We start from the raw sequence: 25,173 nt of genomic DNA, 5'->3' as shown, positions 1-25,173 counted from the left end.
CTTCATTAGTTTCTACAGAAATGATTCATACCAAAATCAAACAAATCAGCTGTGTTCACAATCTAAATATGCAGGAAATGTGTGGGAAGCAGACTGCAGGGCCAGCATCTTATGGCACTTCCACACTAACGTCGGCTCTACTTCGCCTGGACCGGGTTTGGAGTGTTCTCATTTGGAGCCTTGGATTTTCCCACACGCAGCCGGACGTCTTTTCAGCCCTCTTCCCAATGCGGTCTGCCTGATTGGAAGACTGGCCGGCTCAAAATCACACCTACCATGAGGGGGAGCCTCCGATCAGTGGATAGAATCACCTCGCGGAGGCTTCCCATTTGCATGACTCATTATTACTCTGGATTCTGTGGAGTTAAGGAATCTCTGACTGAAGCTGCTTTTCTCTGTCTGATATTTTTTGCGTCAATTTTGGAGATTGTCCATGTGCTCAATCACATCCACATTCCTGGCAGTGTGGAGCAAATGCGGCCAGGCTTGGGCGAACGGAGGGAGTGGAGTCGACGCTGGTGTGTAAGTGGTATGAGCTCCACTTCACTAACAAGGACAGCACTGACACTCTGAAGTTGCAAGTGTGGTGTTCTGGCCACAAGGGGTGGTGGGGGTTATTAATGACAGTTCATTAACCTTATTTTAGCACATACTGGCTCAAGAAAAGTATATAAAACATATGAAAAAGTTGCATAGTATGTCTTTAAAGTTGCCCTTAATGCTTTAAGCAAAAAACACGTGTTTATAAAAAGGACCCCAAAATAACCAAAATGTAGGTACCTTTTGTTCCATTAGGGAAAACCGCAGCACTGACAGCTATGTGTCCCTTCAGAACATAAGTAAAACTTTCCTACAAGACAGAAAAGGAGAGATTATGTATGGAGTTAAATATGCATCATAATGTTTGCTTAAATAAAAAACGTTTTTAAAAATGAAAAAAAAAAAACTCAAACTGAAAGTTGTGACTTAAAACAACAACAACAACAATTTTGAATAAAAGAAAATGAGATTTTATTTATTTCAGTTTGGATGCTGATTTATCCGTGCGTTTTTCCACTTTCAAATTTTTTTTTATTTGCTTTTGTTTCACTCTCAGTTTCAGATTTTATGTTTTCATTTCTTTGTGATTTATACAAATAACTCAAAACTTACAAAACAACAATAAAATAAACAAACAAAAAATGATTTCCATCTCTATTCAAACTGAAATCAATGTTTGCTTCACTTCTTTTGTTGTTTCTCCCTGTCCAAAACCAAAACTTGACTTTCAAACTTTTACTTACAATTTTGTATACAAACATCCTCTATTTACCTCCATGTTCAAATTTCATCATAAACAATTCAAAAAGTAAACTGTAATGATTTTTACCTCAAAAACACATCAGATTTAGTGCATAAAATCTGGTGATGGTGATAAACTTACCTTCTCAAAAGCCGACGGCGTTCCAAAGTGAACGGTGCGTGTCACGTCTGTAGTTCCATCTCTGCCAAACACAGATAAACCCAACTAATGAATATCAAAACTTGGCAGGTTAATCTTCTAGCTGTGTAATAATAATATTAATTCCCCAGATGTGTTGGATTCTATATTTACATGTACTGCGCTCCAGAATCAATCAGATAGACTTCATTCACTGTGAGAGTTCTGTTGGTTTCAGGCAGCGGTCTAAAGCAGGGAAATAAAGATCATCGTAACCATTTTATACAGCAAAGTCTTAATATCAGCATGCTTTATCTGTCATATGACCTGTAATGTATGATCGCTCCATTTGGACCCACGCTGGAGATCGTGGGGAAGCTCAGGCCAACAAAATCTTTCTGTTGACTAAAAACGAAAAGTGAGCATTTAAAATGAGGACCAGACAGTGCTGCACAGGTTCTACAGTCTGGGAAGTTAAAACAGCATCCCATAGAAAATGTTTACTGACATCAAAGCACAAAGGAAAAGGATTAAGTATAATGCAAATATGCACCTGCGTAATCCTTCAGCTTTATCGGCTGCAGAGATCTCTGTCACGTTGCCTTTTGGAATCTACAAAAAACAAACTGTCAGACGGAAACACGCCGATGCAATCTAAGACAAATGCAAAACTTTTATAAACTATACAAAAATAAGCAAAAATAAAAATAAAAAAAATAAAAAAGAGATTTGTAGATAAATAAGTATTTTTAAAATAATCAACTATACTCTATTGTTATTTTTTAGGCCCGAGCAGCGAAAGCGCTGCGAAGGCCTATTGTATCTGCTCTGTTTATTTTTCTTCCGCCAAGTAAACTGGCTTTTTGAACGCCTTAACATACCCGAAAACTCTAGCCTAGTGAACTAGACCAAATTCTTGCTTTGCAAAGAATGGTCTAGGCATGCTCCATTGGAACCTCAGCAGCTCCTACCAGGACTCTGGCTAGCCAATCACAGCTCTCTAGAGGGGTTTCAAACACATAAAGAGCTGTGATTGGTCCATAATGGTGGGCCAATCATAGTGCTCTATCTGCTTAGTGAACAAATCACAGAGCTTTATCCGCTTTGTGGGCCAAACAGGGCACTCTATATGCCTGGTGGGTGGGATGATGCAACAGAGTGAAACAAGAGAATGTCACATTCATTGTCCAGTGGAATGCGGAGATCATTTGAAAGACAACGGTAGAACCCGCCCCACAACCGAGAGCCGTCAATGGAGCGTGGCCAGACTAAATAATACATTTATTTAGTCTGGCTTGCCAGGCTACGAAAACTCAGGAATTTTTGCACACATGTCAGGCGTGGAGTAAAATTTTGTAGTTTAAAGGTCCCAAAAGAATTGCCATAAAACTAACTCCACAGCGCCCCCTAGAATGTGAAAAATACCCCCCTCCATGAACCTTCGTTTGTCGTACAGTTATGAAATGTTGTACACTTGTAGTACTCAACAGTCCGCACAGAAAAGTCTCTTGCAACCATGGTCAATATCAAACAGGAAGTCGGCCATTTTGGGTTGAAATGGCGATTTTTTGCCGTTTTTGCCGTTTTTAGGGTCCGTTTCTGATTGGATTGCTCGATCATTTTTCGCACGATCGTCTCAAAAATTGTGTAAAATTGCTCAGAAGGGATGGGCGAACAAAATGAGATAAGGATTCTGAGTTTTCGTATATGTTGAAGGGGCGGAGCCAGGCCTCGAAGTTTGACTACTCGCCAAAAATATTTAAATTGCTATAACTTCATAACTGAATGGAATAGAGTTACCAAACTTTCTGTGGTCATTCGTCATCCACCCACAAAGTAAATTGAAAGGTCGGATGATGACATCACACAAGCCCCGCCCCCTCAGGACCAAAAAGATCAAGTTTTACTGTGAAAGGTCCCAAATTGCCCCATTTCACTTAATCACCACAAATTTGTAGCTGGTAACTCAAGACAAGTGGGGGTTGCTTGGCGTCACTTTATGGGAGTTTTCGGCAGAGGGCGGGGCTGTGGTGGCGCGGCGAATTCAGGCGTACCGCCTTGGCCTTACGTTTGCCTCCCATTTCGTCATTTCCAAAGATATCGTCACGAAACTTCTTGTGAGTGATCCTAGTCCGGCCCCCCAAAAGATCTGATGTGAACATCTGGTGGGCGTGGCCTATTTTCTGAAATAGCGCCCCCTAGGACCATTAAAACTATTAGCCCCAAGCCATGCTTTGACTGAGGATTACGAAATTTGGTACACTAATGTGGTGTCTCAGGACCTACAAAAAAGTCTCTTGGAGTCAAGTTCAAAGTCGCACAGGAAGTCGGCCATTTTGGATCAAGTACGCGATTTAGTGGTTTTCGCACACGTTGTTTGGAGAGTGATGCTCCGTCGCCCTTTTCACCAATCTCCTTCAAACTTCTGCTATATACCCTTAAGACATAGGGGAAAAAATTCAACCGTCGGATTTTTCAAAAGTTGAAAGGTGTGGGCGTGGCTAAGCCTCAAACTTTGACCTGTCGCCACGCTACTCTTTTTTTCACAGCTCCCTACTGGACTCCTTTTACCCAATCACCAGGATTCTGTGGCAAACAGCAGTAGACAAGTTGAGGTTACTTGGTCTCCAGTACTGGCAGGTTTTGAAAAAAGGCGGGGCTTTGGGACCATGGCGAAAATCGCCATCACGCCATGGAAATACGTTTGTCTCTCATTTCTTCAGTTATCGTGATATTGCTACGAAACTTCTGGTGAGTGATCCTAGTCTGAGCTCCAAGAGAAATAGACAGCTGAATTTTGTGGGCGTGGCCTATGTTTTGAAATAGCGCCCCCTAGGACCATTTAAACTATTAGCCCCAAGCCATGCTTTGACTGAGGATTACGAAATTTGGTACACTAATGTGGTGTCTCAGGACCTACAAAAAAGTCTCTTGGAGTCAAGTTCAAAGTCGCACAGGAAGTCGGCCATTTTGGATCAAGTACGCGATTTAGTGGTTTTCGCACACGTTGTTTGGAGAGTGATGCTCCGTCGCCCTTTTCACCAATCTCCTTCAAACTTCTGCTATATACCCTTAAGACATAGGGGAAAAAATTTAACCGTCGGATTTTTCAAAAGTTGAAAGGTGTGGGCGTGGCTAAGCCTCAAACTTTGACCTGTCGCCACGCTACTCTTTTTTTCACAGCTCCCTACTGGACTCCTTTTACCCAATCACCAGGATTCTGTGGCAAACAGCAGTAGACAAGTTGAGGTTACTTGGTCTCCAGTACTGGCAGGTTTTGAAAAAAGGCGGGGCTTTGGGACCATGGCGAAAATCGCCATCACGCCATGGAAATACGTTTGTCTCATTTCTTCAGTTATCGTGATATTGCTACGAAACTTCTGGTGAGTGATCCTAGTCTGAGCTCCAAGAGAAATAGACAGCTGAAGTTTGTGGGCGTGGCCTATATTCTTAAATAGCGCCCCCTAGAGCCATTAAAACTTTCAGCCCCAAGCCATGCTTTGACTGAGGATTACGAAATTTGGTACACTAATGTGGGGTCTCAGGACCTACAAAAAAGTCTCTTGGAGCCAAGCGTAAAGTCGCACAGGAAGTCGGCCATTTTGGTGCAAGTACGTGATTTAGTGGTTTTCGCACACATTGTTTGGAGAGTGATGCTCCGTCGCCCTTTTCACCAATCACCTTCAAACTTCTGCAATACACTCTTAAGACATAGGGGAAAAAATTCAACCGTCGGATTTTTCAAAAGTTGAAAGGTGTGGGCGTGGCTAAGCCTCAAACGTTGACCTTTCGCCATTACTTTACTTGACTTAATAACTCCCATGTGCATGATCAGATCTTTTTCGAACTTTGTCTGTGTGATCATTGACCATATCTGTAAACAATGACAATGTGGACAGCTGACATCACCTAAGCCCCGCCCCCTGACTACAGGAATTTATTTTTTATGCTGAAATGCCCATATTTGTCCCCTCTAATTTAGTCAACATGACCCTAAGGTCATGCACTGTCTTCATGATGCTGTAATGACCATTCAGATCTGATAGCTTTCCAGAAAGGGAGGGGCTTTGATGCCATGGCGAATTCTGGCGTAACGCCGTAATCTTAATATTCAATTTAATGGTGAGCTCAGAGGGGATGCTGAGTCAGGGTGAGGTGCAGACTAGGAGGCCATTCGCGGTTTCTGGTGTCGGGGTGGTTGACGTTTCTGTTCTGTCAGACGTGCACTGGTGCGACGGCAGACCGGAGCGGCGCGGAGCTGCGAGGGCCGAACGACGCTGCTTGCAGCTTTAATTTTTATTTATTATTCCGGTGCCGCTTTGAATGGCTTTTTGGGGACCTTAACATACCCCAAAACTCACAATATTTTGCATACTTGTCAGGCCTGGTGAAAAATTTGATATTTTAAAGGTCCCAAAAAAATCGCAAAGAAATTGGCTGAACAGCGCCCCCTAGAAAATGAAAAAAAACCCTCTCCATAAAGCTTAGTTTATCGTACCGATATGAAATTTGGTACACTTATAGTACTCAATAGTCCGCACAGAAAAGTCTCTTGCAAGCATGGTCAATATCAAACAGGAAGTCGGCCATTTTGGGTTGAAATGGCGATTTTTTGCCGTTTTGGCCGTTTTTAGGGTCCGTTTCTGATTGGATTGCTCGATCATTTTTTGCACGATCATCTCAAAAATTCTGTAAAATTGCTCAGAAGAGATGGGCGAACAAAATGAGACAATAAAATTGACTTTTCGTAAATACTGAAGGGGCGGGGCCAGGCCTCGAAGTTTGACTACTCGCCAAAAATTTTTAAATTGCTATAACTTCATAACTGAATGGAATAGAGTTACCAAACTTTCTGTGGTCATTCGTCATCACCTCACAAAGTAAATTGAATGGTCGCATGATGACATCACACAAGCCCCGCCCCCTCAGGACCAAAAAGGTTAAGTTTTACTGTGAAAGGTCCCAAATTGCCCCATTTCACTAAATCACCACAAATTTGTAGCTGGTAACTCAAGACAAGTGGGGGTTGCTTGGTGTCACATTATGTGAGTTTTCGGCAGAGGGCGGGGCTGTGGCGGCGCGGCGAAGTCAGGCGTACCGCCGTGGCCTTACGTTTGCCTCCCATTTCGTCATTTCTAAAGATATCATCACGAAACTTCTTGTGAGTGATCCTAGTCTGGCCCCCCAAAAGATCTGATGTGAACATCCGGTGGGCGTGGCCTATTTTCTGAAATAGCGCCCCCTAGGACCATTAAAACTGTCAGCCCCAAGCCATGCTTTGACTGAGGATTACGAAATTTGGTACACTAATGTGGTGTCTCAGGACCTACAAAAAAGTCTCTTGGACCCAAGTGCAAAGTCGCACAGGAAGTCGGCCATTTTGGTCCAAGTACGCAATTTACTGGTTTTCGCACACCTTGTTTGGAGAGTGATGCTCCGTCGCCCTTTTCACCAATCTCCTTGAAACGTCTGCTATATACTCTTAAGACAAAGAGGAAAAAATTCAACCGTCGGATTTTTCAAAAGTTTAACGGTGTGGGCGTGGCTAAGCCTCAAACTTTGACCTGTCGCCACGCCACTCATTTTTTCACAGCTCCCTACTGGACTCCTTTTACCCAATCAGCAGGAATCTCTGGCAAACAGCAGTAGACAACTTGAGGTCACTTGGTATCCAGTACTGGCAGGTTTCAAAAAAAGGCGGGGCTTCAGGAGCATGGCGAAAATCGCCATCACGCCATGGAAGTATGTTTGCCTCTCATTTCTTCAGTTATCGTGATATTGCTACGAAACTTCTGGTGCGTGATCCTAGTCTGACCCCCAAGCGACATAGATATCTGAATTTAGTGGGCGTGGCCTATTTTCTTAAATAGCGCCCCCTAGGACCATTTAAACTAATAGCCCCAAGCTATGCTTTGACTGAGGATTACGAAATTTGGTACACTAATGTGGTGTCTCAGGACCTACAAAAAAGTCTCTTGGAGCCAAGCGCAAAGTCGCACAGGAAGTCGGCCATTTTGGTCCAAGTGCGCGATTTAGTGGTTTTCGCACACGTTGTTTGGAGAGTGATGCTCCGTCGCCCTTTTCACCAATCTCCTTCAAACTTCTGCTATATACTCTTAAGACATAGGGGAAAAAATTCAACCGTCGGATTTTTCAAAAGTTGAAAGATGTGGGCGTGGCTAAGCCTCAAACTTTGACCTGTCGCCACGCCACTCTTTTTTTCACAGCTCCCTACTGGACTCCTTTTACCCAAACACCAGGATTCTGTGGCAAACAGCAGTAGACAAGTTGAGGTTACTTTGTCTCCAGTACTGGCAGGTTTTGAAAAAAGGCGGGGCTTTGGGAGCATGGCGAAAATCGCCATCACGCCATGGAAATACGTTTGCCTCTCATTTCTTAAGTTATCGAGATATCACCTCGAAATTTGTTGTGAGTGATCCTAGTCTGACCCCCAATAGAAATGGACAGCTAAAATTTGTGGGCGTGGCCATTTTTCTGAAATAGCGCCCCCTAGGACCATTAAAACTGTCAGCCCCTAGCCATTCTTTGTCTGAGGATTACGAAATTTGGTACACTAATGAGGTGTCTCCGGACCTACAAAAAAGTCTCTTGGAGCCAAGTGCAAAGTCGCACAGGAAGTCGGCCATTTTGGTCCAAGTACGCGATTTAGTTGTTTTGGCACACGTTGTTTGGAGAGTGATGCTCCGTTGCCCTTTTCACCAATCGCCTTCAAACTTCTGCTATTTACTCTTAAGACATAGGAGAAAAAATTCAACCGTCGGATTTTTCAAAAGTTGAAAGGTGTGGGCGTGGCTAAGTCTCAAACTTTGACCTTTCGCCATTACTTTACTTGACTTAATAACTCCCATGTGCATGATCAGATCTTTTTCGAACTTTGTCTGTGTGATCATTGACCATATCTTTAAACAATGACAATGTGGACAGCTGACATCACCTAAGCCCCGCCCCCTGAATACAGGAAGTCTATTGTTTTATGCTGAAATGCCCATATTTGTCCCCTCTAATTTAGTCAACATGACACTAAGGTCATGCACGGTCTTCATGATGCTGTAATGACCATTCAGATCTGATAGCTTTCCAGATAGGGAGGGGCTTTGATGCCATGGCGAATTCTGGCGTAACGCCGTAACCTTACAATTCAATTTAATGGTGAGCTCAGAGGGGATGCTGAGTCAGGGTGAGGTGCGGACGAGGAGGCCATTTGCGGTTTCTGGTGTCGGGGTGGTTGACGTTTCTGTTCTGCCAGACGTGCCCTGGTGCCCCGGGCTGCCGGCCAGGCCGGAGCGGCGCGGAGCTGCGAGGGCCGAACGACGCTGCTTGCAGCTTTAATTAGGCCCGAGCAGCGAAAGCGCTGCGAAGGCCTCTTGTTTTTGCTCCGATTATTATTCTTTCTTTTTTTGTTATTCCGTGCCCCCTTTGAATGGATTTTTGGGGACCTTAACATACCCCAAAACTCACAATATTTTGCAAACTTGTCAGGCCTGGTGAAAAATTTGATATTTTAAAGGTCCCAAAAAAATCGCAAAGAAAATGGCTGAACAGCGCCCCCTACAATGTGAAAAAAACCCCTCTCCATAAAGCTTAGTTTATCGTACAGTTATGAAATTTGGTACACTTGTAGTACTCAACAGTCCGCACAGAAAAGTCTCTTGCAAGCATGGTCAATATCAAACAGGAAGTCGGCCATTTTGGGTTGAAATGGCGATTTTTAGCCGTTTTTGCAGTTTTTAGGGTCCGTTTCTGATTGGATTGCTCGATCATTTTTCGCACGATCGTCTCAAAAATTGTGTAAAAATGCTCAGAAGGGATGGGCAAACAAAATGAGATGAGGATTCTGAGTTTTCGTATATGTTGAAGGGGCGGGGCCAGGCCTTGAAGTTTGACTACTCGCCAATTTTTTTTTAATTGCTATAACTTCATAACTGAATAGAATAAAGTTACCAAACTTTCTGTGGTCATTCATCATCCACCCACAAAGTAATATGAATGGTTGGATGATGACATCACACAAGCCCCGCCCGCTCAGGACCAAAAAGGTCAAGTTTTACTGTGAAAGGTCCCAAATTGCCCCATTTCACTTAATCACCACAAATTTGTAGCTGGTAACTCAAGACAAGTGGGGGTTGCTTGGCGTCACTTTATGGGAGTTTTCGGCAGAGGGCGGGGCTGTGGCGGCGCGGCGAAGTCAGACGTACCGCCGTGGCCTTACGTTTGCCTCCCATTTCGTCATTTCTAAAGATATCGTCACGAAACTTTTTGTGAGTAATCCTAGTCTGGCCCCTCAAACAATCTGATGTCAACATCCGGTGGGCGTGGCCTATTTTCTGAAATAGCGCCCCCTAGGACCATTAAAACTGTCAGCCCCAAGCCTTGCTTTGACTGAGGATTACGAAATTTGGTACACTAATGTGGTGTCTCAGGACCTACAAAAAAGTCTCTTGGAGCCTAGTGCAAAGTCGCACAGGAAGTCGGCCATTTTGGTCCAAGTACGCGATTTAGTGGTTTTCGCACACGTTGTTTGGAGAGTGATGCTCCGTCGCCCTTTTCACCATTCTCCTTCAAACTTCTGCTATGTACTCGTAAGACATAGGGAAAAAAATTCAACCGTCGGATTTTTCAAAAGTTGAAAGGTGTGGGCGTGGCTAAGCCTCAAACTTTGACCTGCCGCCACGCCACTCTTTTTTTCACAGCTCCCTACTGGACTCCTTTTACCCAATCACCAGGATTCTGTGGGAAGCAGCAGTAGACAACTTGAGGTTACTTGGTCTCCAGTACTGGCAGGTTTTGAAAAAAGGCGGGGCTTTGGGAGCATGGCGAAAATCGCCATCACGCCATGGAAATACGTTTGCCTCTCATTTCTTCAGTTATCGTGATATCGCTCCGACACTTCTGGTGAGTGATCCTAGTCTGACCCCCAAGAGAAATAGACAGCTGAAGTTTGTGGGCGTGGCCTATTCTCTTAAATAGCGCCCCCTAGGACAATTTAAACTAATAGCCCCAAGCCAAGCTTTGACTGAGGATTGCGAAATTTGGTACACTAATGTGGTGTCTCAGGACCTACAAAAAAGTCTCTTGGAGCCAAGTGCAAAGTCGCACAGGAAGTCGGCCATTTTGGTCCAAGTACGCGATTTAGTGGTTTTCGCACACGTTGTTTGGAGAGTGATGCTCCGTCGCCCTTTTCACCAATCTCCTTCAAACTTCTGCTATATACTCTTAAGACATAGGGGAAAAAATTCAACCGTCGGATTTTTCAAAAGTTGAAAGGTGTGGGCGTGGCTAAGCCTCAAACTTTGACCTGTCGCCACGCCACTCTTTTTTTCACAGCTCCCTACTGGACTCCTTTTACCCAATCACCAGGATTCTGTGGGAAACAGCAGTAGACAACTTGAGGTTACTTAGTCTCCAGTACTGGCAGGTTTTGAAAAAAGGCGGGGCTTTGGGAGCATGGCGAAAATCGCCATCACGCCATGGAAATACGTTTGCCTCTCATTTCTTCAGTTATCGTGATATCGCTACGAAACTTCTGGTGAGTGATCCTAGTCTGACCCCCAAGAGAAATAGACAGCTGAAGTTTGTGGGCGTGGCCTATTCTCTTAAATAGCGCCCCCTAGGACCATTTAAACTAATAGCCCCAAGCCATGCTTTGACTGAGGATTACGAAATTTGGTACACTAATGTGGTGTCTCAGGACCTACAAAAAAGTCTCTTGGAGCCAAGGACAAAGTCGCACAGGAAGTCGGCCATTTTGGTCCAAGTACGCGATTTAGTGGTTTTCGCACACGTTGTTTGGAGAGTGATGCTCCGTCGCCCTTTTCACCAATCACTTTCAAACTTCTGCTGTATACTCTTACGACGTAGGGGAAAAAATTCAACCGTCGGATTTTTCAAAAGTTGAAAGGTGTGGGCGTGGCTAAGCCTCAAACTTTGACCTTTCGCCATTACTTTACTTGACTTAATAACTCCCATGTGCATGATCAGATCTTTTTCAAACTTTGTCTGTGTGATCATTGACCATATCTGTAAAAAATGACAATGTGGACAGCTGACATCACCTAAGCCCCGCCCCCTGACTACAGGAAGTCTATTTTTTATGCTGAAATACCCATATTTGTCCCCTCTAATTTAGTGAACATGACACTAAGGTCATACACTGTCTTCATGATGTTGTAATGACCATTCAGATCTGATAGCTTTCCAGAAAGGGAGGGGCTTTTATGCCATGGCGAATTCTGGCGTAACGCCGTAACCTTACAATTCAATTTAATGGTGAGCTCAGAGGGGATGCTGAGTCAGGGTGAGGTGCGGACTAGGAGGCCATTTGCGGATTCTGGCGTCGGGGTGGTTGACGATTCTGTTCTGCCAGACGTGCCCTGGTGCCCCGGGCTGCTGGCCAGGCCGGAGCGGAGCAGAGCTGCGAGGGCCGAACGACGCTGCTTGCAGCTTTAATTAGGCCCGAGCAGCGAAGCGCTGCGAAGGCCTATTGTATCTGCTCCGTTTATTAGGCCCGAGCAGCGAAAGCGCTGCGAAGGCCTCTTGTTTTTGCTCTGTTTATTATTAGGCCCGAGCAGCGAAAGCGCTGCGAAGGCCTCTTGTTTTTGCTCTGATTATTATTATTTTTTGTTATTCCGTGCCCCCTTTGAACGGCTTTTTGGGGACCTTAACATACCCCAAAACTCACAATATTTTGCAAACTTCTCAGGCCTGGTGAAAAATTTGATATTTTAAAGGTCCCAAAAAAATCGCAAAGAAAATGGCTGAACAGCGCCCCCTACAAAGTGAAAAAAAACCCTCTCCATAAAGCTTAGTTTATCGTACAGTTATGAAATTTGGTACACTTGTAGAACTCAACAGTCCGCACAGAAAAGTCTCTTGCAAGCATGGTCAATATCAAACAGGAAGTCGGCCATTTTGGGTTGAAATGGCGATTTTTAGCCGTTTTTGCCGTTTTTAGGGTCCGTTTCTGATTGGATTGCTCGATCATTTTTCGCACGATCGTCTCAAAACTTGTGTAAAATTGCTCAGAAGGAATGGGCGAACAAAATGAGACAAGGATTCTGAGTTTTCGTATATGTTGAAGGGGCGGGGCCAGGCCTCGAAGTTTGACTACTCGCCAAAAAATTTAAAATTGCTATAACTTAATAACTGAAAGGAATAGAATTACCAAACTTTCTGTGGTCATTCGTCATCCAGCCACAAAGTAAATTGAATGGTCGGATGATGACATCACACAAGCCCCGCCCCCTCAGGACCAAAAAGGTCAAGTTTTACTGTGAAAGGTCCCAAATTGCCCCATTTCACTTAATCACCACAAACTTGTAGCTGGTAACTCAAGACAAGTGGAGGTTGCTTGGCGTCACTTTATGGGAGTTTTCGGCAGAAGGCGGGGCTGTGGCGGCGCGGCGAAGTCAGGCGTACCGCCATGGCCTTACGTTTGCCTTCCATTTCGTCATTTCTAAAGATATCGTCACGAAACTTGTTGTGAGTGATCCTAGTCCGGCCCCTCAAAAGATCTGATGTGAACATCCGGTGGGCGTGGCCTATTTTCTGAAATAGCGCCCCCTAGGACCATTTAAACTAATAGCCCCAAGCCATGCTTTGACTGAGGATTACGAAATTTGGTACACTAATGTGGTGTCCCAGGACCTACAAAAAAGTCTCTTGGAGCCAATCACAAAATTGCACAGGAAGTCGGCCATTTTGGTCCAAGTACGCGATTTAGTGGTTTTCGCACACGTTGTTTGGAGAGTGATGCTCCGTCGCCCTTTTCACCAATCGCCTTCAAACTTCTGCTATATATTCTTAAGGCATAGGGGAAAAAATTCAACCGTCGGATTTTTCAAAAGTTGAAAGGTGTGGGCGTGGCTAAGCCTCAAACTTTGACCTGTCGCCGCGCCACTCTTTTTTTCACAGCTCCCTACTGGACTCCTTTTACCCAATCGGCAGGAGTCTCTGGCAAATAGCAGTAGACAACTTGAGGTCACTTGGTATCCAGTACTGGAAGGTTTCAAAAAAAGGCGGGGCTTTGGGAGCATGTCGAAAATCGCCATCACGCCATGGAAATACGTTTGCCTCTCATTTCTTCATTTATCGTGATATTGTTACGAAACTTCTGGTGAGTGATCCTAGTCTGACCCCAAAGAGACATAGACACCTGAAATATGTGGGCGTGGCCTAATTTCTGAAATAGCGCCCCCTAGGACCATTTAAACTATTAGCCCCAAGCCATGCTTTCACTGAGGATTACGAAATTTGGTACACTAATGTGGTGTCCCAGGACCTACAAAAAAGTCTCTTGGAGCCAAGCACAAAATTGCACAGGAAGTCGGCCATTTTGGTCCAAGTACGCGATTTAGTGGTTTTCGCACACGTTGTTTGGAGAGTGATGCTCCTTCGCCCTTTTCACCAATCGCCTTCAAACTTCTGCTATATACTCTTAAGGCATAGGGGAAAAAAGTCAACCGTCTGATTTTTCAAAAGTTGAAAGGTGTAGGCGTGGCTAAGCCTCAAACTTTGACCTTTCGCCATTACTTGACTTAATAACTCCCATGTGCATGATCAGATCTTTTTCGAACTTTGTCTGTGTGATCATTGACCATATCTGTAAACAATGACAATGTGGACAGCTGACATCATCTAAGCCCCGCCCCCTGACTAAAGGAAGTTATTATTTTATGCTGAAATGCCCATATTTGTCCCCTCTAATTTAGTCAACATGACACCTAGGTCATGCACTGTCTTCATGATGCTGTAATGGCCATTCAAATCTGATAGCTTTCGAGAAAGGGAGGGGCTTTGATGCCATGGCGAATTCTGGCGTAACGCCGTAACCTTACAATTCAATTTAATGGTGAGCTCAGAGGGGATGCTTAGTCAGGGTGAGGTGCGGACTAGGAGGCCATTTGCTGTTTCCGGTGACGGGATGATTGACGTTTCTGTTCTGCCAGACATGCCCTGGTGCCCCGGGCTGCCGGCCAGGCCGGAGCGGCGCGGAGCTGCGAGGGCCGAACGACGCTGCTTGCAGCTTTAATTTTTCTTTATTATTATTTTTTGTTATTCTCGTGCCCCTTTGAACGGCTTTTTGGGGACCTTAGCATACCCCAAAACTCACAATATTTTGCAAACTTGTCAGGCCTGGTGAAAAATTTGATATTTTAAAGGTCCCAAAAAAATCGCACAGAAAATGACTGAACAGCGCCCCCTAGAAAGTGAAAAAAAACCCTCTCCATAAAGCTTAGTTTATCGTACAGTTATGAAATTTGGTACACTTGTAGTACTCAATAGTCCGCACAGAAAAGTCTCTTGCAAGCATGGTCAATATCAAACAGGAAGTCGGCCATTTTGGGTTGAAATGGCGATTTTTTGCCGTTTTTGCCGTTTTTAGGGTCCGTTGCTGATTGGATTGCTCGATCATTTTTCGCACGATCGTCTCAAAAATTGTGTAAAATTGCTAAGAAGGGATGGGCGAACAAAATGAGATGAGAATTCTGAGTTTTCGTATATGATGAAGGGGCGGGGCCAGGCCTCGAAGTTTGACTACTCGCCAAAAATATTTAAATTGCTATAACTTCATAACTGAATAGAATAGAGTTACCAAACTTTCTGTGGTCATTCGTCATCCACCCACAAAGTTAATTGAATGGTCGGATGATGACATCACACAAGCCCCGCCCCCTCAGGACCAAAAAGATCAAGTTTTACTGTGAAAGGTCCCAAATTGCCCCATTTCACTTAATCACCACAAATTTGTAGCTGGTAACTCAAGACAAGTGGGGGTTGCTTGGCGTCACTTTATGGGAGTTTTCGGCAGAGGGCGGGGCTGTGGCGGCGCGGCGAATTCAGGCGTACCGCCGTGGCCTTACGTTTGCCTCCCATTTCGTCATTTCCAAAGATATCGTCACGAAACTTCTTGTGAGTGATCCTAGTCCGGCCCCCCAAAAGATCTAATGTGAACATCTGGTGGGCGTGGCCTATTTTCTGAAATAGCGCCCCCTAGGACCATTAAAACTGTCAGCCCCAAGCCATGCTTTGACTGAGGATTACGAAATTTGGTACACTAATGTGGTGTCTCAGGACCTACAAAAAAGTCTCTTGGAGCCAAGTGCAAAGTCGCACAGGAAGTCGGCCATTTTGGTCCAAGTGCGCGATTTAGTGGTTTTCACACACGTTGTTTGGAGAGTGATACTCCGTCGCCCTTTTCACCAATCACTTTCAAACTTCTGCTATATAGTCTTAAGACATAGAGGAAAAAATTCAACCGTCGGATTTTAAATAAGTATAAAGGTGTGGGCGTGGCTAAGCCTCAAACTTTGACCTTTCGCCACGCCACTCTTTTTTTCACAGCTCCTTATTGGACTCCTTTTACCCAATCACCAGGAATCTCTGGTAAATAGCAGCAGGCAAGTTGAGGTCACTTGGTCTCCAGTACTGGAAGGTTTTGAAAAAAGGCGGGGCTTTGGGAGCATGGCGAAATTCGCCATCACGCCATGGAAATACGTTTGCCTCTCATTTCTTCATTTATCGTGATATCACCTCGACCATTGTTGTGAGTGATCCTAGTCTGACCCCCAATAGAAAAGGTCAGCTTAAGTTTGTGGGCGTGGCCTATTTTCTGTATTAGCGCCCCCTAGGACCATTAAAACTGTCAGCCCCAAGCCATGCTTTGACTGAGGATTACGAAATTTGGTACACTAATGTGGTGTCTCAGGACCTACAAAAAAGTCTCTTGGAGCCAAGTGCAAAGTCGCACAGGAAGTCGGCCATTTTGGTCCAAGTGCGCGATTTAGTGGTTTTCACACACGTTGTTTGGAGAGTGATGCTCCGTCGCCCTTTTCACCAATCGCCTTCGAGCTTCTGCTATATACTCTTAAGACATAGAGGAAAAAATTCAACCGTCGGATTTTAAATAAGTATAAAGGTGTGGGCGTGGCTAAGCCTCAAACTTTGACCTTTCGCCACGCCACTCTTTTTTTCACAGCTCCCTATTGGACTCCTTTTACCCAATCACCTGGAATCTCTGGTAAATAGCAGCTGACAAGTTGAGGTCACTTGGTCTACAGTACTGGCAGGTTTTGAAAAAAGGCGGGGCTTTGGGAGCATGGCGAAATTCGCCATCACGCCATGGCAATACGTTTGCCTCTCATTTCTTCAATTATCGTGACATCGCCACAAAATGTCTGGTGAGTGATCCTAGTCTGACCCCCAATAGAAATGGGCATCTGAGATTTGTGGGCGTGGCCTATATTCTGAAATAGCGCCCCCTAGGACCATTAAAACTGTCAGCCCCAAGACAAGGTTTGACTGAGGATTACGAAAATTGGTACACTCATGTAGGGTCTCTGGCCCTACAAAAAAGTCTCTTGGAGCCAAGCGCAATTTCGCACAGGAGGTCGGCCATTTTGGTCCAAGTACTCGATTTAGTGGTTTTCGCACACGTTGTTTGGACATTGATGGGCTGTTGCCCTTTACACCGATCACCTTCAAACTTATGCTATGTACTTTTAAGTCAAAGGGGAAAAAATTCAACCGTCGGATTTTAAATAAGTATAAAGGTGTGGGCGTGGCTAAGCCTCAAACTTTGACCTTTCGCCATGACATTACTTGACTTAATAACTCCCATGTGCATGATCAGATCTAATTCAAACTTTGTGTGATCACTGACCACATCTCAAGACAACGACAATGTGGACAGCTGACATCACCTAAGCCCCGCCCCCTGACAACAGGAAGTCTATTGTTTTATGGTGAAATGCCCATATTTGTCCCCTCTAATTTAATGAAAATGACACTCAGGTCATACAGTGTCTTCATGATGTTTTAAAGACCATTCAGATCTGATAGCTTTCCAGAAAGGGAGGGGCTTTGATGCCATGGTGAATGCTGGCGTGACGCCATGACCTTACATTTGACTGTAACTTCCACAAACGGCCTCCGATTTGCCCGAAACTGAATATGGCAATGAACAATCATGCCCTTTAGCCAATGAGGCACAAACGGTTGGTGAATGTTATATAATGTCACCAAAGCTGACCTCAATGGGACTTTTCTGTAGTTGGTCACAGCGCCACCTAGATAACGTTATCCTTCGATAACTTTAAAAAACATGGTCAGAATAGCATTAAAGTTGGTCACTGTCATCACACCACCAGTGTGGTAAAGATAGAGGATTCCCTAGTGGTGAGACATAAAATATAATGGTGGGCTCAAAGGGGATGCTGAGTCAGGGTGAGTTGCGGACAAGGTGGCCGTTAGCAGTTTCTGGTGTTGGGGTGGTCGACGTTTGTGTTCTGCGGACGTGCCCTGGTGCCCCGGGCTGCCGGCCAGGCCGGAGCGGCGCGGAGCTGCGAGGGCCGAACGACGCTGCTTGCAGCTTTAATTAGGCCCGAGCAGTGAAGCGCTGCGAAGGCCTATTGTATCTGCTCCGTTTCTTTTTCTTTTTTCTTTTTTTTTCTTCCGCGTCTTTGGGTGGCCTTTAGGGGGTCTTAGCATATCCAAAAACTCACCAAATTTTGGCCCAATATAGAAAGTGCGTGAAATTTATGTATTTCACTGGCAACGTGAAATTTGGTAAAAAAATGTTTCGACAGCGCCCCCTGGAAAATTAAAAATACCCCTCCGCTTTGACCTTTTTTCATAGTAGAGTGATGAAATTTGGTACACTTGTAGAACTCAACAATACGCACAGAAAAGCCTCTTGCACCCATGGTCAATATCAAACAGGAAGTCGGCCATTTTGGACTAAAGTGGCCATTTTGACCCCGTTTTGGCCATTTCTAGGGTCTATATTTGGTTGAACAGTTTGGTCATTTTTTGCACGATCGTCTCAAAAATAGTGTGCGATCGAACAGAAGCGATGGACGATTAAAATGAGACAATAAAATTGACTTTTCGTAAATACTGAAGGGGCGGGACCAGGCCTCAAAGTTCGAGCACTCACCAAAAAAATTCAAATTGCTATAATTTCATAAATGAAAGAATTACAGTTAAAGTAACTTTCTAAGGACAATCGTCATCACCCCCCGAAGACAAATGAATGGTCAGTTGATGATGTCACATAAGCCCCGCCCCCTCAGGACTTAAAAGGTCAAGTTTTACTGGGAAATTTTCCAAAATTCGCCCTTTCAAATAATCAACCCAAATTTGTAGCAGATAACTGAAGACAAGTTGGGGTTGCTTGGCGTCACTTTATGGGAGTTTTCTGCAGAAGGCGGGGCTGTGGCGGCGCGGCGAAGTCAGGCGTACCGATGTGGCCTTACGTTTGCCTTCCATTTCGTCATTCCTAGAGATATCGCCACGACACTTCTTAGGAGTGATCCTAGTCCGGCCCCCAAAAGAATCTGATGTGAACATCCGGTGGGCGTGGCCTATTTTCGGAAATAGCGCCCCCTAGGACCATTAAAACTGTCAGCCCCAAGCCATGCTTTGACTGAGGAGTACGAAATTTGGTACACTAATGTGGTGTCTCAGGACCTACAAAAAAGTCTCTTGGAGCCAAGTGCAACGTCGGACAGGAAGTCGGCCATTTTGGTCCAAGTACTCGATTTAGTGGTTTTCGCACACGTTGTTTGGGGAAAGATGCTCCATCACCCTTTTCACCATTCACCTTCAAACACCTGTTATACACTCTTAAGACATAGATGAAAAAATTCAACCGTCGGATTTTAAATAAGTATAAAGGTGTGGGCGTGGCTAAGCCTCAAACTTTGACCTGTCGCCACGCCACTCTTTTTTTCACAGCTCCCTATTGGACTCCTTTTAACCAATCACCAGCAATCACTGGCAAATAGCAGCAGACAAGTTGAGGTCACTTGGTCTATAGTACTGGCAGGTTTAGAATAAAGGCGGGGCTTTGGGAGCATGGCGAAATTCGCCATCACGCCATGGAAATACGTTTGTCTCTCATTTCTTCAATCATTGTGACATCACCACACAATTTCTGATGAGTGATCTTACTCTGACCCCTAATAGAATTAGACAGCTGAAGTTTGTGGGCGTGGCCTATTTTCTGAAATAGCGCCCCCTAGGACCATTAAAACTATCAGCCCCAAGCAATGCTTTGACTGAGGATCACAAAATTTGGTACACTAATGTGGTGTCTCAGGACCTACAAAAAAGTCTCTTGGAGCCAAGTGCAACGTCGGACAGGAAGTCGGCCATTTTGGTCCAAGTACTCGATTTAGTGGTTTTCGCACACGTTGTTTGGGGAAAGATGCTCCATCACCCTTTTCACCATTCACCTTCAAACACCTGTTATACACTCTTAAGACATAGATGAAAAAATTCAACCGTCGGATTTTAAATAAGTATAAAGGTGTGGGCGTGGCTAAGCCTCAAACTTTGACCTGTCGCCACGCCACTCTTTTTTTCACAGCTCCCTATTGGACTCCTTTTAACCAATCACCAGCAATCACTGGCAAATAGCAGCAGACAAGTTGAGGTCACTTGGTCTATAGTACTGGCAGGTTTAGAATAAAGGCGGGGCTTTGGGAGCATGGCGAAATTCGCCATCACGCCATGGAAATACGTTTGTCTCTCATTTCTTCAATCATTGTGACATCACCACACAATTTCTGATGAGTGATCTTACTCTGACCCCTAATAGAATTGGACAGCTGAAGTTTGTGGGCGTGGCCTATTTTCTGAAATAGCGCCCCCTAGGACCATTAAAACTATCAGCCCCAAGCAATGCTTTGACTGAGGATCACAAAATTTGGCACACGAATTTAGTGTCTCAGGACCTACAAAAAAGTCTCTTGGAGCCAAGTACAATATCGCACAGGAGGTCGGCCATTTTGGTCCAAGTACTCGATTTAGTGGTTTTCGCACACGTTATTAGGAGAATGATGTCTCGTCGTCCTTTCCACCGATAACCTTCAAACTCCTGCTATACACTCTTAAGACATAGAGGAAAAAATTCAACCGTCGGATTTTAAATAAGTATAAAGGTATGGGCGTGGCTAAGCCTCAAACTTTGACCAGTCGCCATTACGTTACTTTACTTAATAACTCCCATGTGCATGATCAGATCAAATTCAAACTTTGTCTGTGTGATCACTGAACACATCTCAAGACAATGACAATGTGGACAGCTGACATCACCTAAGCCCCGCCCCCTGACTACAGGATGTCTACTGTTTTATGGTGAAATGCCCATATTTGTCCCCTCTAATTTAGTCAACATGACACTAAGGTCATGCACTGTCTTCATGATGTTGTAATGACCATTCAGATCTGATAGCTTTTCAGAAAGGGAGGGGCTTTGATGCCAGGGCGAATTCTGGCGTGACGCTGTGACCTTACGTTTGACTGTAACTTCCACAAACAGCCTCCGATTTGCCCGAGACTGAACATCACATCACCAGTGTGGTAAAGATAGAGTATCTCCTAGTGGTGAGACGTGCAATGGTGGGCTCAGAGGGGATGCTGAGTCAGGGTGAGGTGTGGACGAGGAGGCCGTTCAAGGTTTCTGGTGTCGGGGTGGTTGACTTTCTGTTCTGCCAGACGTGCCCTGGTGCCCCCGGCTGCCGGCCAGGATGGAGAAGCGTGGAGCTGGGTTTGGAGAGCGTCGGGGATGGAGCGGAGGGGGTGCGGAAGGAGGGCGAGCAGCTTCGCTGCGAGGGCCGAACGACGCTGCTTGCAGCTTTAATTATTATTACGCTTTCTTTTTTCTTCCGCGTCTTTGGGTGGCCTTTAGGGGGTCTTAGCATATCCAAAAAGTCACCAAATTCTGGCCCAATATAGAAAGTGCGTGAAATTTACGTATTTCACTGGCGATGTGAAAGTTGATAAAAAAGTGGCTCGACAGCGCCCCCTAAAGAGTGAAAAATACCCCTCTCCATAAAGCTTAGTTTATCGTACAGTTATGAAATTTGGTATACTGGTACTACTCAACAGTCCGCACAAAAAAGCCTCTTGCAACCATGGTCAATATAAAACAGGAAGTCGGCCATTTTGGGTTGAAATGGCGATTTTTAGCCGTTTTGGCCATTTCTAGGGTCTATATTTGGTTGAACAGTTTCGTCATTTTTCGTACCATAGTCTCAAAAATAGTGTGCCATCGAACAGAAGCGATGGACGCTTCAAATGAGAAAATAAAATTGACTTTTCGTAAATACTGAAGGGGCGGGGCCAGGCCTCAAAGTTCGAGCACTCGCCAAAAAAATTCAAATTGCTATAATTTCACAAATGAAAGAATTACAGTTAAAGTAACTTTCTATGGATAATCGTCATCGCCCCCCGAAGACAAATGAATGGTCGCTGGATGATGTCACACAAGCCCCGCCCCCTCAGGACTTAAAACGTCAAGTTTTACTGGGAAATTTTCCAAAATTCGCCCTGTCGAATAATCAGCCCGAATTTGTAGCAGGTAACTGAAGAGAAGTTGGCGTTGCTTGACGTCACTTTATGGGTGTTTTCTGCAGAAGGCGGGGCTGTGGCGACGCGGCGAAGTCAGGCGTACCGCCGTGACCATACATGTGCCTCCCATGTCGTCATTTCTATAGATACAGTCACGAAACGTCTTGTGAGTGATCCTAGTCCGGCCCCCCAAAAGATCTCATGTGAACATCAAATGGGCGTGGCCTATTTTCTGAAATAGCGCCCCCTAGGTCCATTAAAACTGTCAGCCCCAAGCCATGCTTTGACTGAGGAGTACGAAATTTGGTACACTAATGTGGGGTCTCAGGACCTACAAAAAAGTCTCTTTGAGCCAAGTGCAAAGTCGCACAGGAAGTCGGCCATTTTGGTCCAATTACTCGATTTAGTGGTTTTCACACACGTTATTAGGAGAATGATGTCTCGTCGTCCTTTCCACCTATCACCTTCAAACTCCTGCTATATAATCTTAAGACATAGAGGAAAAAATTCAACCGTCGGATTTTATACAAGTATAAAGGTGTGGGCGTGGCTAAGCCTCAAACTTTGACCTTTCGCCATTACATTACTTGACTTAACAACTCCCATGTGCATGATCAGATCTATATCAAACTCCGTCTGTGTGATCATTGACCACATCTCAAGACAATGACAATGTGGACAGCTGACATCACCTATGCCCCGCCCCCTGACTACAGGAAGTCTATTTTTTAATGGTGAAATGCCCATATTTGTCCCCTCTACTTTAGTCAACATGACACTAAGGTCATGCACTGTCTTCATGATGTTGTAATGACCATTCAGATCTGATAGCTTTTCAGAAAGGGAAGGGCTTTGATGCCACGGCGAATTCTGGCGTGACGCCGTGACCTTACGTTTGACTGTAACTTCCACTAACAACCTCCGATCTGCCCGAGACTGAACATGGCAATCAACAATCATGCCCTTTATTCAACGAGGCACACACCGTTGGTGAAAGTTGTGTAATGTCACCACAGCGCCCCCTACACACCATTAAAACTGTAATAACTCCTACAGACGAGGTCGTAACTGCACCAAACTTGCTATGTGTACTCACACAATGGCACCCACCACAGTCCTGTGGTAAGTTGTTGATATTGCTTTAGCTCCGCCCCCTGACAGATATTAGGCCCTTAATAACACATGCATGATGCAATTCACACCAAACTGCACACAAATGACTGTCATCAACCTACAAACTTCTTCATGGAATAATTCTTAAATTTGGGACAGCGCCCCCTAGATACAAAAAACCTTTGTAACTTCTGCAAAAAAGTTCCAAACTACATCAAACATTGTGGGAGTCATCACACATCTGCAATCAACACATGTATGTGATCACTTGTTCAATTCACTTTAACTCCACCCACTTACAGCTTTTTGTCTCTAGATGACCCATGCAACGTTTGATTGATTCCAAATTAACAGAAAACCATCTTTGATGACCAAAGATGACCTCTATGGCATTTACTTGTAAATGGTCACAACGCCCCCTAGATGGGTTCAAACTTTATTAACTTCTAAAGTCAAAGTCAGAATGGCATTATACTTGGCTTGTGACATCACGTGACTGCACCAAACACATTGATGTGGTTGTTGATTCAAATCCCTGTAGCTCCGCCCCTTTCAGCTCACTGGCTTTAGATAACACACACAACGTCCGTTTGATGCCAAAATAACAGAAAACTGTCCTTGTCAACCAAAGCTGACCTCAATGGGATTTTTCTGTAATTGATCACAGCGCCCCCTAGATAACTTTAACTTTCGAAAACTTTAATAAATATGGGCAAAAAAGCACTAAAGTTGGTCTGTGTCATCACACCAACAGTGTGCTAAAGATAAAGTATGCCCTAGTGGTGAGACATGTAATATAATGGTAGGCTCGGAGGGGATGCTGATTCAGGGTGAGGTGTGGATGAGGTGACTGTTAGCTTTTCTTGGTGTCAGGGTGGTGGACGTTTCAGTCCGTGGACGTGCCCTGGTGCCCCGTGCTGCCGGCCAGGACGGAGCGGCGGGGAGTTGGGTTTGGAGAGCATCGGGGATGGAGCGGAGGGGGTGCGGAAGGAGGGTGAGCATCTTCGCTGCGAGGGCCGAACGACGCTGCTTGCAGCTTTAATTAGGCCCGAGCAGCGAAAGCGCTGCGAAGGCCTCTTGTTTTTGCTCTGATTAGGCCCGAGCAGCGAAAGCGCTGCGAAGGCCTCTTGTTTTTGCTCTGATTATTATTATTTTTTGTTATTCCGTGCCCCCTTTGAACAGCTTTTTGGGGACCTTAACATACCCCAAAACTCACAATATTTTGCACACTTGTCAGGCCTGGTGAAAAATTTGATATTTTAAAGGTCCCAAAAAAATCGCAAAGAAAATGGCTGAACAGCGCCCCCTACAAAGTGAAAAAAAACCCTCTCCATAAAGCTTAGTTTATCGTACAGTTATGAAATTTGGTACACTTGTAGTACTCAACAGTCCGCACAGAAAAGTCTCTTGCAACCATGGTCAATATCAAACAGGAAGTCGGCCATTTTGGGTTGAAATGGCGATTTTTTGCCGTTTTTGCCGTTTTTAGGGTCCGTCTCTGATTGGATTGCTCGATCATTTTTCGCACGATCGTCTCAAAAATTGTGTAAAATTTCTCAGAAGGGATGGGCGAACAAAATGAGATAAGGATTCTGAGTTTTCGTATATGTTGAAGGGGCGGAGCCAGGCCTCAAAGTTTGACTACTCGCCAAAAAAATTTAAATTGCTATAACTTCATAATTGAATGGAATAGCGTTACCAAACTTTCTGTGGTCATTTGTCATCGACCCACAAAGTAAATTGAATGGTCGGTTGATGACATCACACAAGCCCCGCCCCCTCAGGACCAAAAAGGTCAAGTTTTACTGTGAAAGGTCCCAAATTGCCCCATTTCACTTAATCACCACAAATTTGGAGCTGGTAACTCAAGGCAAGTGGGGGTTGCTTGGCGTCACTTTATGGGAGTTTTCGGCAGAGGGCGGGGCTGTGGCGGCGCGGCGAAGTAAGGCGTACCGCCGTGGCCTTACGTTTGCCTCCCATTTCTTTATTTCTAAAGATGTCGTCACGAAACTTCTTGTGAGTGATCCTAGTCTGGCCCCCCAAAAAATCTGACGTGAAAATCCGGTGGGCGTGGCCAATTTTCTGAAATAGCGCCCCCTAGGACCATTAAAACTGTCAGCCCCAAGCCATGCTTTGACTGAGGATTACGAAATTTGGTACACTAATGTGGTGTCTCAGGACCTACAAAAAAGTCTCTTGGAGCCAAGTGCAAAGTCGCACAGGAAGTCGGCCATTTTGGTCCAAGTGCGCGATTTAGTTGTTTTCGC

General features: G+C 44.8%; 1 protein-coding gene across 2 annotated transcripts in view; it reads right to left on the bottom strand.

The window, feature by feature from the left end:
• Window positions 1–25,173, bottom strand: part of xpnpep1 (X-prolyl aminopeptidase (aminopeptidase P) 1, soluble) — a 64,744-nt gene that overhangs the window by 1,552 nt on the left and 38,019 nt on the right. For both annotated transcript variants that reach the window (XM_054743591.2, XM_054743590.2), the window contains exons 12-16: window positions 1,974–2,032; window positions 1,748–1,825; window positions 1,595–1,666; window positions 1,424–1,484; window positions 781–850 (exon numbers count right to left, since the gene is read on the bottom strand). In XM_054743591.2, coding sequence (XP_054599566.1) covers window positions 781–850; window positions 1,424–1,484; window positions 1,595–1,666; window positions 1,748–1,825; window positions 1,974–2,032 — 340 coding nt within the window. The remainder of the gene's footprint in view (window positions 1–780; window positions 851–1,423; window positions 1,485–1,594; window positions 1,667–1,747; window positions 1,826–1,973; window positions 2,033–25,173) is intronic.

Source organism: Nothobranchius furzeri, chromosome 4 (assembly GCF_043380555.1).
Source record: "Nothobranchius furzeri strain GRZ-AD chromosome 4, NfurGRZ-RIMD1, whole genome shotgun sequence".
Lineage (NCBI taxonomy): Eukaryota > Metazoa > Chordata > Actinopteri > Cyprinodontiformes > Nothobranchiidae > Nothobranchius > Nothobranchius furzeri.
Note: the sequence above shows the minus strand (reverse complement) of the source record. Positions and strands in the feature narration are given on the sequence as shown.